This window comes from Mytilus californianus, unplaced genomic scaffold (genome assembly GCF_021869535.1).
Source record: "Mytilus californianus isolate M0D057914Y unplaced genomic scaffold, xbMytCali1.0.p SCAF_8, whole genome shotgun sequence".
Taxonomy (NCBI): Eukaryota; Metazoa; Mollusca; class Bivalvia; order Mytilida; family Mytilidae; genus Mytilus; species Mytilus californianus.
In genome coordinates, this window is record NW_026262734.1 from 5,161,405 (window position 1) to 5,178,478 (window position 17,074).

At 31.3% G+C, this 17,074-nt stretch overlaps 1 protein-coding gene across 4 annotated transcripts in view; it reads right to left on the minus strand.

Moving 5' to 3' along the window:
- The window catches only part of LOC127710433 (very large A-kinase anchor protein-like), a 432,438-nt gene extending 415,868 nt beyond the window's left edge, over window positions 1-16,570 (minus strand). For 3 of the 4 annotated variants that reach the window (XM_052216262.1, XM_052216261.1, XM_052216260.1), the window contains exons 1-10: window positions 16,505-16,564; window positions 16,288-16,325; window positions 14,269-14,390; window positions 10,534-10,648; window positions 7,977-8,110; window positions 5,374-5,521; window positions 4,784-4,810; window positions 3,071-3,168; window positions 1,540-1,645; window positions 739-878 (exon numbers count right to left, since the gene is read on the minus strand). In XM_052216262.1, coding sequence (XP_052072222.1) covers window positions 739-878; window positions 1,540-1,645; window positions 3,071-3,168; window positions 4,784-4,810; window positions 5,374-5,521; window positions 7,977-8,110; window positions 10,534-10,648; window positions 14,269-14,390; window positions 16,288-16,305 — 908 coding nt within the window. In that variant the 5' untranslated portion in view covers window positions 16,306-16,325; window positions 16,505-16,564. Of the gene's footprint in view, window positions 1-738; window positions 879-1,539; window positions 1,646-3,070; window positions 3,169-4,783; window positions 4,811-5,373; window positions 5,522-7,976; window positions 8,111-10,533; window positions 10,649-14,268; window positions 14,391-16,287; window positions 16,326-16,504 lie in introns of all 4 variants that reach the window. The other variant, XM_052216259.1, reaches the window with a different exon arrangement.
- Window positions 16,571-17,074: the final 504 nt, after the last annotated feature.

Below are 17,074 nucleotides of genomic sequence, written 5' to 3' on the forward strand. Positions count from 1 at the left end.
GAAGAGTTTATGTATGGGCTAGACAAACTTAGTATTCGAATAAATCATCATTTTATAACAATCGAATTACTGAAATAAAACGTATCAAAGATATCTAATGTCAAAACAAGAGTGTACATTTGAAATTGATTTTACAGGATAGAGTGCTTGCCTTAACTGTGTACGGTCGTTGATTCGAATGTCCAAACACATACAAATTGGTATTTGATGCTTCTCCAATAAGCAAACTTAAGCGGATATTAGTAATCCGAGCAAATGCTAGTCGGCTCGGAGTCAGGATGATGTACCATTGTAATAGCAACTTTTGAATAGTAACGTTTGAAAAGCCTCAGTGCACTTTTGTGTTTATTAAAATTAATATTTACTTCATTCCAGGTATTTTCATAATCCCGTATTATATCTGGGCAATTAACGTATACTATGTGTTACTTTGTTAGTATAGATGATTGTAGTAAATGTGAATCAGGCAAACTTTTACAGTATTTGTTAGATTTAATTGTCCGTTATAATCTATATTTAATTTTTATTAATACATGCATCTTAGTTTCTGCATTATTTCACGCATGCGAGAGAGTTTGTGTCTGGAATTGATACATTTTATTCCTCTTTTCAATATCAAATTAACCTATAGCATTTGTGTAACTATTTATTTGCAATTAACAAGCACTTTTTTTTCAATTCCGTAAGCATATGTGGAATAAATCCTTATCTACAAATAAAAGTATAGAACCAACTTACGCTCCACTGTGTACCCTTATAGAAGATACGTCTGTCATATGTTTTTTCTCCAAGTTTTGAACCTCCTCTGTCAATGTGTGATCTTCGCCTACGTCTAAATCATGTTCAAAGATCGTACACTTTGGATCCTCCGTGAAATCCTGCAAAGATATTAACTTGGATTTTATTCCATTTAAGAGAGATGTTAAAACGATATTTCATTATCCAAAATTTTCGAAACATATGAACAAATACACCACACGTGTTTTGCATAATATACCATACTTTATTTCGGGGTTCGTGTTGCTCAGTATTTAATTTTCAATGTTGTGTTTTGTGTACTGTTGTGTGTCTGTTAGTCATTTTCTTTTCTAGCCATGACGATGTCAGCTTATTTTCGATTTATTAGTTTGAATGTCCTTTTGGTATCTTTCGCCTCTCTTTTTTTTTATTTGCTTGTTTCAATTTTGCAGACACCGGCGACTTGAAGGGCAGATGTTCCAATAATCAAATTTATGACAACAACAGGTATGAAATTATGACAGAAATAACTGTACTGCATCATTACAAATAAACAAAGGCTTGTTCTTACACGATGACGAAGATATGTTGAATTTGTGAATGAATTCAGAAATTGTATAACAAATCGTGCAAAACAAATAAATGCATAAACCTTTCGAAGGAATGACTTTTAAATAACAAATTGGAACCATTTGTTATATTTTTAAATGCAGAATCTATGTATATTGTATCCTTTTGTGTTTACAAAAAAAAATCATTTTTTTAATAATTTGTAGTCTTCCTAATTACTATTTTACGTACATATTTCAAAGGTTTTATCGAGGAATATTTGAAGTCAGTCAACTTGTCCCCTTCCATTACTACGTTGATATCACCTTCATAGTTGACGTGATCGTACAATATCCATCTGAAATTAAACAAACATACTTTTTACGAGCCGATGTTATGTGACGCTGGATATTTTTATAAACTTAAATAAAAAAAAAGGCTACAATACAAATCAAAATGGGATATTCTTTTAATTCTTTAAATATGTACAGGAGACATTTGAAATAACAATTCTTGCTTTATTGAATACTTTCTAATAATATGTTTAAAAGACCATAAAAAATTAACATATCGATAATTCAATGGAGATCATCTAAATATAAGTCAATCAAACTACTAAAAGATGAGTTGTCATTTCCTCACATTCGGTTGTATTATCGGGGACATATAGATAATGGCATCCTTTTTAGAATGGTCATCACGTTTTAACTTTGATCCAAAATATACACAACATTTAAATGAAGTACTTTCAAAATAATATATTTACATATTGAGGTTTGACTATATATATATCATTATACCTTACATATATTTCAAACAGTTCTATTGGGTAAAACGTTATCACGTGACATGGAATAATTCAGTTAATTTTCATTCAATTGCAAGGAAGAACGAATAACCCTAAACATTTACACCAGCGTTGAATAACCTTATTATTCACCGGCGAATAACCTTTTTAGTTTGTTGATTTGTACTCATGAAAATGACGTCACAGACGTAAATAAACAAAATGTCAACGTTCAAGTTACAGGAAGCCCATTGATCGAGAGAAGAGGAAATAAGGCTTTTGACGTGCATCTTGTGCCGATGATATCTCTAATAACGGTCCTTTTAAGGGTCATCAATATTTTACAAAAAGAATCTTCCTTTGTGGTACATACGAGAATTCTAAGACACAAATAACATGTGTTTTTGAACGTCAACTTGTGTGTGTTACTGACTCAAGTAAGGGTAAAAGCAGTGTTTTTACAATGATTCAAAATGCCCTTCCACTGTAAGTTCGGTATAATAAAACAATTGTGGCCCCTTAGAAGCGATGAATATCCAAAATTGTCAACCCTTAAAAGTTATTTCACTTCGGGCTTCGCCCTCAGTGAAATAACCTTCTCGTGTTGACAATTTTGGATATTCACCTTTTCAACGGGCCATAATTGTATAATGTTTCATATATGTGCATGTACATACTGACTGCTCTCTTTTCCCGCTAGCTTTATAAATTTAAACCGACTAGTATATTGCAGTCGTATTAAATACAGTGAATACAAAATGAAAATAATTCACAAAAATAAACTTTCATCAGAGTAACTTTGTTCTCTTAAAGCCAATACTACCGTTCCGTCTCAATTGCATTGTTCGTGACCGTTTTTCCTTAACTTATCCGCGTTAGATGACGCTGATTTAGAAACATGTTTCTCGAATATATAAAATTTGGAATCATGTTTATGTTCCAGTTCTTCATTGTCTTATATACACATACCTAAACTTTAAAATAAATAAAACTTACACTCCACTTTCAATAAGGACACTTTTATCCAAGTTATCAGAAGCAGTCGTGAATGTTTTAAGTGTGTCCGTGTGATTAGGATCTTTGTATAAGGAGATCTTTAAAAGAAGATAGTTTTTAATCTGACTATGTATATGTTAGTTTAAAGCCAAATTCAATTAGTTGATTAAAAACTTTAAAATAGTCACATATACATACTATTATGTTTAATAATGGGGAATCTTACCTGTTATGGATATCATTGTTTGATAGGGCATGATCCTACACCCTAGCGTAGATAACATCTGTCGTGCACTTGTCAAGACAATTCAGAGTTCCTATGGTTAAGGGTGGGGATCTCAACAATAATTTTTGATATATTTAGCAGTTTTAGATATAAGGGTAGACATGATCCAAAGGACAAAACTTTGGTACACAATTTAAAGTCAATTATAAATATATATGGTTTAGATCTAAAGCATTTTAAAGATATTTAAACAATTTATCATATGAGCTGAGTGGTATGGCGCCCCTTCCAATGCCAAACCATTAGGTGAACTGAAAAGGTGTTGGCATTGTAAACAAGGAATTACTTGGATTTGAAGTAAATACAAAAAGGTTCCTTCAATCAATTGTCTAACATCGTTGTCAAAAGGTGAATGCAGATAGTATCTGTCCAAAATTTTCTACTAATATGACCCTAAGCTCAAGATCACATGATGGTTATGATGATAATCGACAAACTGTCTTATGTTAATACACTTTCATTCCAAATATAAAAAGTCAATGTCAAATATGGATAAAATTTTGTCTTGATAAATAAAGGTAAAAGATACCAAATGAACATCAAAACTCTTGAGACAACAAAAACTGACAATGCCATGATAAAAAAAGAAAAGTGATTAAAAGACAAACAACAGTATCAAACACAACATCGAAAACCTAAGACTGAGCAAGATAAAGTTGTGTTAGTTTATATGGATGCACAGACACGAGTTGAATTTGAAGCGGGAAATAGAATTCACATTTTCAAACATTAATTTCAACAATAAGAAAATAAAATTCCGTAGAACATGACTTCACCTCAAGTTTTTGTCGGGTTCGTTTTTCTACATCTCCGCTTCTTTGTTTCGTGTTTTTTTTTTTATGTCATGGCGAGTCTATTTTTATTTTAATAACGGTTTTTGATTGTCCTCTGGGTATCAAATTCATCGCTTCTAAATTTATCATTGACGCATATTCAAATCTTATTAACAACATACCATTTTTAATAGAAATGTTCAGCATGTACCAAAAGATTCCAATGACAGAATTTCGTTCGAAAGATCCAAAGTACAGTAAATAATTAAATTTGAAAACATAAAACCTTACCATTAGATAAAATTTAGGATTACATGAAGACAAACAGCGATACGCATCCTATCACTGGTTTATAGTGGCGTACGGTGAATCAAATTAAGTTTGCGCGCTTATGATAATGTTTTTCTTGCTCTTGGTTCATGCCACTTCAAATAAACTGCATTTATCAAATGGACTGCTAGTCCAATATACGTCAGACAGAATTTAATTCTACAACATCAATAACCAGGTCAAGTGTTAAATTAACCAATATCGAATCGTAAATAATAACGATAAAAATAGTGATAATAATTATTATATTATAACGATTATAAATATTACCATCCTTATAAGTATTTTTTATTGGAAACAAGTAAAAGCAAAAGGAATACGTACCTTTGGTTGCTTTTTTATTTTAATTTTCTGAAAGAAAAATAAATTAATTAAATCATAAATTTGTAAAATACTAATCACTGCTAATAGATAATTAACAAAATTCAGATATATATGTATATTTATTTATTGACAATTCTATTTATTTACTAAATGTACTATATGTTATATTAAATCAATCTCAATAACAATGTCGAATTATATGGTTTATTTCTCTTTTAAATTTTTTTCTCTTTTTTGTAGTACAGAAACATGCCAAATATTTCTGTATTCCTGTATCTGCAGAACCGTATCATACATATTGGTATAATGTTATATTGATATGACCTGTTATGATGACTCCTATTAATTCCACACGTTTCAAATCCTAAATCCAAATTTATAGCAATATATTATAGGTGATCTTTTACCATACAGACATTGCTGAATGCAGCTTTGTCAGATTACAGCACAAAGAATACGTTTTGCAACAACTACAAACTCAAAGTTTTAATATTCAAAATGAAGATAGTGTGTAATGTTCTTTCTGTGTTTCATCTATTATGCAGACTTAATGTCTCGTGATAATGATTATAACTTTAAAAAAACCTTACAATTGGTAGTGCTTTAATCGAAGAAAACCTGTCATTTGGAAATTTTCCATATCCGGGATACCACTTTGCAAAGGTATCATGTTTATGGTATCCTCGCAGGAACAGTGTCTGTTTACCGCCGAAATTACCATCTTCATATGCAACCCATCTATTGAATTAAAGCATAATGTTTTTATTTACGAACGTAAACATTATCTCTACTCTTTTTATAAGTATTCTCGATTTTTGGTTTTTATTTTAACATGTTGACATATTCTCAATTCATAGCTTATGCCTTGTACATATACGACAACTAACAAAAGTAATACGAGTTATAAAAGGATGATAGGAACAAGCGCTGCGTTTAAAATTACTAGAATAGAAGAAGAATATGTAAATATGAGAAATGATTGAAAAAGTTTCTACGCATTCAGATCTTCTAATTACGTTAGGATACTCAGAACAGAACAATATGAAACACCATCTTTGATTTAAACGAGCGATATCTTAAATATAATTTTTTTCTAAGTGAGAACAAGAATATTGGTTTAACGACGAAACGGACTAGCGTTCACAAACATGTTTAACCCCGCCACATTCTTTTTGTGCTTGACCAAAGTCAGGAGCCTGTAGTTCAGTGGTTGTCGTTGGTTCATGTCTGTCATATTTGTTTTTCGTAAATTGATTTGTTATAAATTAGGCCGCTAGTTTTCTCAATAGAATTGTTCCATATATTTTATGTCGGAATCTTTTATAGCAGCCTATACGGTATGGGTTTATCTCATTGTTGAAGGCCGTATGGTTGCCTAGAATTGCTTACACCCACTAAATTTGAACTTTGGTGGATAGTTGTCTCATTGGCAATCATACCACATCTCCTTATTTCTATATAGTACAAGTGCATATATCTGACTGAAACAGCAATTTGTATTTAAATGTGCAGTCCTTTTTTAAGGAAAAGTGATTTCGATTTCTAGTCGAAGGTCTCATGTTATCATGAACAAGTTTCCATGGTACACTCATGAAAAAATGTTTTGTGAAGTTATTTAATATGTACACTTCTTGTGTATCAAAGAAGATCTGATTTGTCTATTTTTAGATTTCTAAGGCAATGCATTCTGATCCGGAAAACAGTCTGTAATAAGCTAGATTAACTGCTCACGCAATGTTTCTGCACAATTACATTAAACGTGAAGAGAATAATACATAGCCCAAACTTTTATCATCTAAAGACTTACAATTACTCTACTTCGTTTGATGTGAACACAACAAACAAAACTGTTATTTCAACCGTTTAAAGGAAATGAATTAGATTGAAATGACGTTCTTTTAGTTGTCTGTCCATAGACCGTTATGATATTTCCTTCTCTTTATGGGCAATTACCATTCAGAACGACAGGGCTGACTCGAATAAACGTGTATCAAAGTTAAAAAAAAAACATATTCCCTGTGTGAGTTAATTTATGCTATATTTTAATATATTTTGATTTCAGTATAATTTATAAATTGCTAACTATATCTTGTCGACATGATACTATGTTTCATAATGTTCAATTAAACTCAGCACATGATACTGTATTGTGGGTTTCAATTTAAAACGTTAATTTGGTGTTTATTATCATTTACGAGGCCGTGGTTATGTGCATAGAGTTTTGTAGTCTATGTTCGTTATCTAATGTAGAACAACTACAATTGACTATGATTATCATCGAACATTACTGATAAACAAGAAAAAAAAATGATTTTATTCTTATCTGATGACTGCTGAATCATTATGGAAACGAAGGAATATGCTATAATGATTCTAGACACTAAATTATTTGATGGAATTCAATCCACAAACTAGTTTTTGGAATGTTTGCCCCTCACCTTAAACTAAAATCTAGATTGATTTTCAGCGGTTTACTAAATTAACAACCCAAAATAGTTTTATGGACTAACGGATATAAATAAAAAAATAATATTCAGAACTAGTTTCTAGTGCAAATATGTTTGAGGAGGATAAAAATGCAAATAAAGCGATGATTATTTGCTTAGATGTTTATATATTTTTGAAATTATTCCATATTTGTTGTTGTTGAAATAGCTTCTTGTAAAATGTCTGTTATCTTTTTATCCAGGAATCAGAATTTGAAACCAGTTCATCTAGGTTATATGTCTTTTTCTTGTAATATCTTGATGTTGTCATAGGTTGCTTTGTTGTTTTACTTTGTATATTGCCCAGCATATATTATTCAATGCATAAATGCAGCGTTTTACTCAATGATTTTATTTTGTCGTCTTGTGATGCATGCATAGCAGGGGCTGCTTTCCTAGTTCCATTTGAAAATCATGCGATTCCCTCAGGTTTGGTTTTACTACTCATCAGTGAAATATAAAAGAATTTACAAGATGTGAATAGCGGTAAACTGTGGTTGCCGTCAAATGAGGTCTAAGTGAAGTTATATCTTTTGACTTGTGCTGAATGCTTTATCGTGAATTTAAAATGAGGAGATTTTTGGTCAGGTATCCGTGGAATTCTGTATCCAAAACGGATACATTACAGTCTCTCTTTGCAGTTGTATATGAACGTTATTTCCTTTAGCAAATGTGATATTCTTTTGATACTACTAGAATTAACTTACGCTCCACTCTGTACTCTTATGGAAGATGCATCATTGTTCAAGTTTCCCAGGTTTGAAGCATCCTGTGTATGAGTAGATGACCTTCCAGTAAAATGATGCTGATAAATCGTACACTTTGGATGCACAGATAAATCCTGAAAGGAATCAAATTGTTCTACTCTATTAAAGTTAACAACAATGTGTTGGGCTTATTTGATCCTGTAAATTCACCGAAATTTCTAATTGAATATTTTTACTACATCTTCATATATCAACTACAACAACCTTTTTTGTTGGCGTCTTTGTTTGATTAATTTTATATTTGTTTGAATTTAGTATGTAGTTGCGGTAAATGTGTGTGATTTATGTTTACACAGTTTTGACTGCTGGATTCCAATTGTTGTCATGTTAATCTATTATGTCTGTTTAGGTTACTCACCCAATGTGTCAACAAAACGGAACTATTTTACTGTCATACAAGTGGGGTGTTTTAGTAGCTTTAAAACCAGGTTTAATCCGCTAGTTTCGTCGGAAATGCCTGTACCAAGTCAGGAACATGACCATTGTTTTAAATTTGTTTCGTTGATTGGTTTGATTTTGTCAGTTCTTATAGAGTTCCCCTTTCTGAATTTACCTTTAATTTTGGTTCTTTTATATACTTTTTTATGATAATAATTATAAATTCAGAGAGCTTCAAAAGAAAGGATTTGTGAGATGTGGCATGATTTTCAATGGAAAAACTGTCTATCCGAGTTCAAAGGACGTATTTGTAAGCAATTATAGGACACCGTGCTAAACCTATTTAATACTCCGGCATTACCAAATGTGGAGTAAATTAAGGAAAAAAACAATAGTCTAATTGATAACAAATATTGCAGACTATTCAAACGACAACCTATAAATTATAGGCTTCTGACTTGGGACAGGCACATAAAGGATGAGGCATGGGTAAAAATGTTTGTGAGATGTCAACCCTCCCACTAACTGGGACCAATGTTGTAATAGCAAATAGTTCTTCAATAAAATCATGAACTTTTTGTTACTTTCTCATATCAAAATGCATACAAAAACTTTGTATTTGATATGCATGGCCATACAACAGTTTTGACTTGAGCGCCACTAATGTCATATGTAACATAAGTCTCCCAAACGGGGTCCAATGGTGTAATAGAACTTGCTTAATAAAAAGACGAAACTAACGCATAGTTAGATATTGATTTAAGAAACTGTATTTTACCCATCTTCAAATATCATCAATCGATTAAGAAGATAAATAAAGGTAACAAATAAAAACTGAGAGAATCGCATGAGCTCCAAAAGCAGCAGGACTTGGTGTGTCAACAGAGTAAAAGTCAACCATGCAATAACAAAAACTTCAAATATGACTCTTTGTCAGTATCCTCCATTTTGAGAATAAAGTCAGTGGGTATATTTCATTTCATCTAATACTGTCAGTGATTGAGGGGAAATTTGCTTCAAAATTTCTGAAAAAATACAAATTTGTGTTACAACATTTTGCTTTATCATGCTTTGTAAATGCTTTTACATGCATATTAAACTTTGGAAGGAACTCTCCGTAAAGACAAAAAATCATTTGATATCCTAATGTGTACTCTTACTAATGAAAGTATATGAAATAAAGGAGATGTGGTATGATTGCTAATGTGACAACTATCCACCAAAGTTCCAATAAAGTGGATGTAAGCAATTATAGGCAACCGTACGGCCTTCAACATAAAACCCATACCTTATAGTCGGCTATTAAAGGCCCCGACATGAAAACAATTCCAAAAAGAAAACTAACAGCCTAATTTATAACAAAACAATTACGAAAAACAAATATGACAGACGTGAACCAAACGAAGTACTGAACTACAGGCTCTTGACTTGAGACAATCTCATATAGATTATGGCGGGGTTAAACATGTTTGTGAGCTTTCAACCCACCCCTTAACCTGGGACAGTGGTGTTACATCATGACATAAGAACAAACTATAAAAACCAGTACAAAACGGCTTAACTCATCAGATCGATACAAAGCAGAAAAAACATCTAACAAAAACCGGACGTGGCAGGGTATTTATACATCCCTAACAACAAAAACGACACAAAGTTCAGATCTGAGAGTACTTGCAGTTACTGACAGCTAGTTCAAAGCCAATAACAACTTGACGAAAAAATCATGTATATAAGACTAAAAGCATGACCTTGTGCAATGCCAAAAAAATAAATAAAGGTATCGACAGGTTGCAGTACCTTTAAAGTGCATAGTTGAATAACAATACTATGTAGTACGATTTTAATTTACTCGTAACAAAATCTATATTTATACCAATAAAACAATATTCACAGATCTAATTACAGTGTTGAATTGGTAACCTTTTACAATAATTTTATTTAAGAGATTGATAAGTTCACCCGGATCGTATCTATATTTCCTGGCTTGGTAAACAACATCAACGTACAATTTAGGATGTGCTATTCCGTTTGAAATGAGTTTTCTACATGTACAGCCAAACTTGCAAACCAAATCTTTGTATTTATGGAAGAATTCAGTAAAATTTTTAATTATACTTACGACTTCTGCATTCTCTAAAGGCTTTAATGAGGATATAGAACATTTGGTCTCCTGTCCTTTATCTATAACTACACAGATATCCCCTTTGTAGTCTTCATTTTTGTACAATATCCATCTATAATGAAACGAATGAGTGCTTTTCAAGAATACAATTATTTAATGATGAATCAATTTATAATCTATGTTATGAAAAATATTTAAACCAATCGATTCATGAAGTTTGTTCTACTCTCAGACAAAAATGGCCTTAGCCAGAAGTTCTGCTTTTTGTTGGTTTACAGTGTACTTAAACTTTGTCATGTTGTTGATTGTTGAGTTGTTCATCTAATTGATTTTGAGCTGCACTGGTTGGTTGAGACTCGCGGGTAGTGATCTTAATTATAAGCCTGGTTTGTTATTGGTTATTGTATATGAAAGACTCCAATACATAGTAATATCGGTTTAAAGTAAACTTCATTAAATTCTTTCAAACAGACTTTGATCTCAACATGCTAGAAATATTCTAAGCAATAATTCTATTTTTTTAAATATAGATTATGTAAACTTTGTCAGAAAATAACACACACACGCATACACACACACATATATATATATATATTTCAATACTGCACAGAATTATATATTTGAAATAAAATTAACACAAAATAAACGCAAATGTTTTTAGTCTTGCACTTTCATCCTTCACGGGACTTGTCAAGACGTTGTTGAGTGTTTTTAAAACGTTGCTTCATCGTATTGACCACTATTTTAATCCATCTCATTCTTCGGGTGTTTCCAGCTTTTTGGAAAAGAGCCCGTTCTTATCTGATCAGTTTTGGTATCAATATCTTTATTAGATACTTTTCCATTTTTTCTCTATATGTATCAGTGTCTTTTTATATATATAGAAAGGGGAAATTTTGAATTTATTTTTTCCGCATCGTTCAATGTGTTTCTTTAACGAATTTTTCCGTGGGCTTGGGTCTTGTATTGGTTGTCTGTGAACCCCGAACCTTTCACAACGGATATTTCCCGTTGTCGAATATAGTTTTCCTTGCATCCTGGACAGGTTATGCAGTATATTAAATTTTAGGACTTCGATGTCATATCGGCGTTAATTGTGAAGGATTTTCGAACATTAAATATCTTTGAAATTCCGGTCTATAGATAATTATAATTACTTCTAACTTTGCAAACTCCTAATTTTTTGTCAGCACCAATATCGACATGAAAATTGACTCGCTCATTTCGAATTTTGCTCACGTTAGTGTTTTTGTCAGAATACTTGCCTGTCGCGGACTATTTAACATTTGGTCTTCTTTTTTTATTGTTCTTACTTTCTAAAATAATCGGTAGGTCTACTAAAACAAAGAAGTAATGTTCCAAGAACTGATACCTATTGAAACTCTACACATCAATATTCTTGCAATATAAGATTGATAACAATGAGAGATAGGGGCATCGGTAGAATAATACAACGTGAATGAGAACAAGGTATGTTCAGACAACGAGCCAAAGGATAATAAATCGATAGTAAGGAATAAGTCTGATCGCACTTCAAAACCAGGGTGGGATTCCGATATTGATACAATTACTGAATTTCCCAGTCAACCCATACACTTGCAAATAAAATCTTACTCGCAGAGAAAAAGACAAGTAAATGCACAAACATACCCCACGAATTAGGACTGATAGCAGTTAAATTCTGGGTTGATGAATACAGATATAAAATCGACAATAGATTCAAAACTGAATTCATTATCGAAGCACTTAGAATAGTACTCGAAGGAAGTTTAATTAATTTCGATGGTGCAACATATAAACCAATAAAAGGTACTACAATGAGCAAAAAGGTCGCACCAATGTATGCAAACCTAGTAAGGGTTTCTTAGAAGAAATACTATATACGAAAAGATGTAAAACAAATTTGATATAACATTCCAAGAATACGTTTTAGACCAATGAAAAAGATAGCTCGATGACTGTCTCATTTTTTGGATAAAGCCACGAGAAAAATTGACCGTACTCAAAGATATTCGAAACTCTCTGCACCCTTCAATCAACTTTAGTATGGAAACCAGTACAGAACGATTTACCTTTTTAGACATTTTGATTAAAATATTAAATGGTCAAATTACTACTTGTTTATTTTATAAGAAAACTGACACACATCAATATCTGAATTTTTACTGGTGTCATACGTCGCATACAAAGCGGAACATTCCCTATTGTTTTGCAAGACGAATTTGCGCCATAGTTGTAGTTGAAGACCTGTGAAAAAAAAGATAAGCAGAACTCAAAGAATATCTTATTCAACAGAGTCACTCAATCAAGATAATCGAAGACGGCATGAAAAAGGCAAAGGAATTAACAATGACCTAGCTCCGTACTACAAAAGAAAAAGAAACGAAGACCTATTTACTACCATTGTTATTACATATTATCTTGGCGTAATCAAAATTTTTAATGCCGCAAAAGTAAAGCTACAGATTCGTGTCGATATTTGTAGCGACAGATGTGGAGTTTGCAAAGATAGGGGTAATCATAATTATCTATAGACCGGAATTCGAATAAATCAATGATCCAAAATCATTCACAAATAACGCCAACATGACATCCAAGTGCGAAAATTTGATTTACTGCATAACCTGTTCAGGATGCACGGAAAACTATACTGAACAAACGGAAAATAGCCTTTGTGAAAGGGTCAGGGTCCATTGAGAACAAATACGAAACCCAAGCACACGGACAATTTTGTTAGACGAACACATTGAACGATGCGGAAATAAAAAATTTAAACTTTTCCTGTTCCATATAATTATGTAAAATAGACACTGCGACATACAGAGAACAAATGGAAAAGTATCTTATAAAAATATTAAATCCAAAACTAAACAAATAAGAACTGTTTCTCTTCAAAAAAGCTGAAAACACCCTAACAATAAGTTAGATTAAATCAGTGCAACAATACGCTGTTGTAATGTTAGAAGTCCTGTGAAGGGTGGAAGGTTGACTTTTTATTTCTTGATTTTATTTTTTTATTTTGTTGTTAATTTTATTTAAGAATTTATATAAACTGAAAATAAAGTTAACATCAAAATATATAAATATTTAATTACAAACAGAAAACAATAAACTTGCGGAAAAGATAGTATACCGCAAACATGAGGTGTAAAAATTTGTACACCATAACCGGATTTCGACAATTAATGTCTCTTCAGTGATGTTAGGAATCGAAACGGTATTTGGAAGGCCATATAATTTACCTCAATTTAGGAGACTCTGGAATTTTGAGAGTCGAAATAGGATGAACGGATCATATAAACCCGAAGGCAAATATAATACAAGCCCAAACGAAAAAAATATAAATAAGTCTTAATTGAAAACAACGTTCAAACTTATGATTGCGTTGGATAAAAACCGCAATTTGTATACGTGTGCATGCAAAACAAATTTCTTGGTAGAGGGGTCTTAATACAGAACAAACAACATTTTCCAAAAGACCAAAAAAGTGAAAAAGTATATTTAAACAAAACGCATTTGACTAACAGGATTTATATATATATATATATTGTTAAGGACTATCATTTACGTTATCGTCCATGATTATCACAAAGTTGTGAAACCGGTTAGAGAAAAAATGCAGTTATTAAAGGACTTTTAGTGCATTTTGAACTTTTTTGTATATATATATTTCTGAGTTAATTCATTGTCTGATGTAAAAATCCCGTAAGCTTTGAGATGCAACATACTTACACTCCACTTTCCACCTTGACACTTGATGCACCATCAGGAAATCCTACATCTACCAATTTTTCACAACCCTCCGATAATACTTTAAAATCGCCTGCAAAGTTAGGTTCTTTATATAAGGTGATCTATAAAAAGAAAAAAACATATATATATATATATTAAATTTGACTATAAAAACGGTAATTTGAGGCAAGTAATCAGTTTTCCAGTAAAAAATCAATGGGTTGCTTCAATTAATAACAAGTATGGAATGTCAAAAGAAAGGTATTTTTCAGTTTGATTTTTTTTTCGAAATATGTTCAATCACTGCGTAGGACGATGAATATTATAGAATTCGAACAGCACGCATTTTAGCAACTACACGTTATTCAACATTTGATATACAGCGGACAATTTTATAAAATAATGAGATAACCATGTGTTTTGGAACACATTGCATTCGAGTTAAATTTGAAAGGAGTAGGTCCGGTAAGGGCCGATGTTGGCCTCAAAATTCAAGTTCATCTGATGAAAGATTTTTTACACTTTTTAAACACTCAAGGGTCTACTTAAGTCGATTGAATCAGTTTATGTGAAAGATTTGAACTGATTTAGTCATTAAAGACGCTCAAATTCAAGCTTAAATATGAAAAATCTATCAAATATGCCATAATATGTCACTTTTCAGATGGTTTTTGTCAAAAATGAAAGTGGCCGCATCCGTGTTCATTATCAACCTTTATATATGTTATGTATTATCATCAAATACAACTTACATTTAAATGTTAAGAATGAACACAAATGCGGCAACTTCCATTTCAGACGGAAACCGTCTAAAAATTAACCAAAATGCTAAAATTTCGAAGATTTCAGTAATTTAGCATGACTTAATGGTGCTAGTACCCGATACATGTGCATTGTATTGTCAAAAACAGCCCATATTCATGTAACAGAAGTATTCTTCTTTCCAATAAATAGCTAAAAATTTACATTTTAACAATTTTGTAAAACTGCTTTATTTTGAGGCCAAAAAGGGTTCTTACTGGGGGTACTCCTTTGATAACGAAATAATTGAAAAATGCGATGTAATCCTGTGTTCAAATTAAAAACAAATAGATATATGCTTTTCATATTTTTTTGTAATTTGAGAAAAATCCAAAACCTTATCTTATTTTTAATAGATTATCTTTATGACAAAAGGATGGAATGGTAAAGTTATTGATAATTACAATTGGAAATAACATAAATTTGAATAGAAGCGGACAAAATTGGACAAGCCGAATTTGCTGTTAATTGAAAAAGTAGTTGTAGAACTTGAATACGTGCTGATAGTCAATATTAATAAATCATTTCTATAAATTTCTCTTATGCTTTACCTAAATGAAGCCATGGTTTCCTGTTTATAATGATTATTTAATAAATCCCCCGTTCTTATTACATAATAAAAGAAATGAGATAAAGTAGTTATCAATCTAGGATACAGCACATTTTTCGAAATTTTAAAGACAAAAATAAGTCAAATTGTTTGTTTGATTAGTTTTTGTTTCGTTGTTATAGCTTTTTGATGTTTTATTTATTATATTGCCTGACTCGCAGTAAATACATAAATATATTAGTTGTGATGTGAAAACTCATCATAGATAGAAGTATTAGAATTATGTACGCAAGACCCGAGTTTCGTCTACGAAAGACTCCTCATTGACACTCGAAAAAAAATAACAAAATGGCTGAATAAAGAACAAAGTTGAAGAGCATTGAGGACCCACAATTCCGAAAAGTTTTTCCAACTACAGCTAAGGTTTTATAAACAGTTAGTTTATAATTATGACCATATCAATGATAATTCATGTCAACACAGAAGTGTTGACTATATACTTATGTACAAACCGTATTCACCTTTCCTGTATTTATTGCAATTGTTTTCTTATAAGTATCACTAGTGTGAAGTAACATTATTGATTATGATTGTTCATGAAAATGAAGAAACAAAACAATAATAAAAAAAGAATTCAGTTAATGAAAAAAAAAAGAAAAAATGCTTACCTTTGGTTCCATTGTCATTTATCTACCTGATTGGATTTCTGAAACAGAATGGTTTTAATGTAATGAAAGTATAGACTAAAAGTAAATCTAGAAAAGCACTTGAAATCTTTTAAGTATTGTTTCATTTTTCTTTTTAGACTTTTTTGATAAATTTAAAAAAAAAAAAAAATTTAAATACTAATCAATTTATTTTTTCTCTTGAACTGTTTGTACCTACCTTGTATCTTATTTTAGGAATCTGGATATGGCACTGCTGAAAAATCTGGTATATTCTTCTTGTTCCACCGTTATTTATATATTGTAGAGGAGAAACCCGATACATATCATTGAATCAGAACAATTGTAATGCATCCGTGAGTATCATGATGTAATCGTATGACGCTATATTATTTCTTGGGTTTTGTCTGGCTTTACATTCCAGATAAAAAAGAAATAAGAAACATTATATAAGGAAAAATCACCATTATCATGAAGAAATATTTCAATGCAGATCTGTCAGAAACGTAATAATTAGGAACAATTCTTTTTCAAAAACTGAAATTTACGATCAAATTATTTTAAGTAATTTTTCTCTAGCTTGCATATCTATTTCCCGTACTTGATAATTGCATTCACGGTAAGAAATATAATCATCGGAGGAAGTTAATCCCTTGCGGTGTAACATATAAGTCCTTGCTTTTAAAAGCATGACACCGTGTAAAGAAACTGTTTTTTCAATTATCTATTCGTTTGTTTCAATTGAAATGACCATCAATCAATTTGAGTTAAAAATACAATAAATATACAA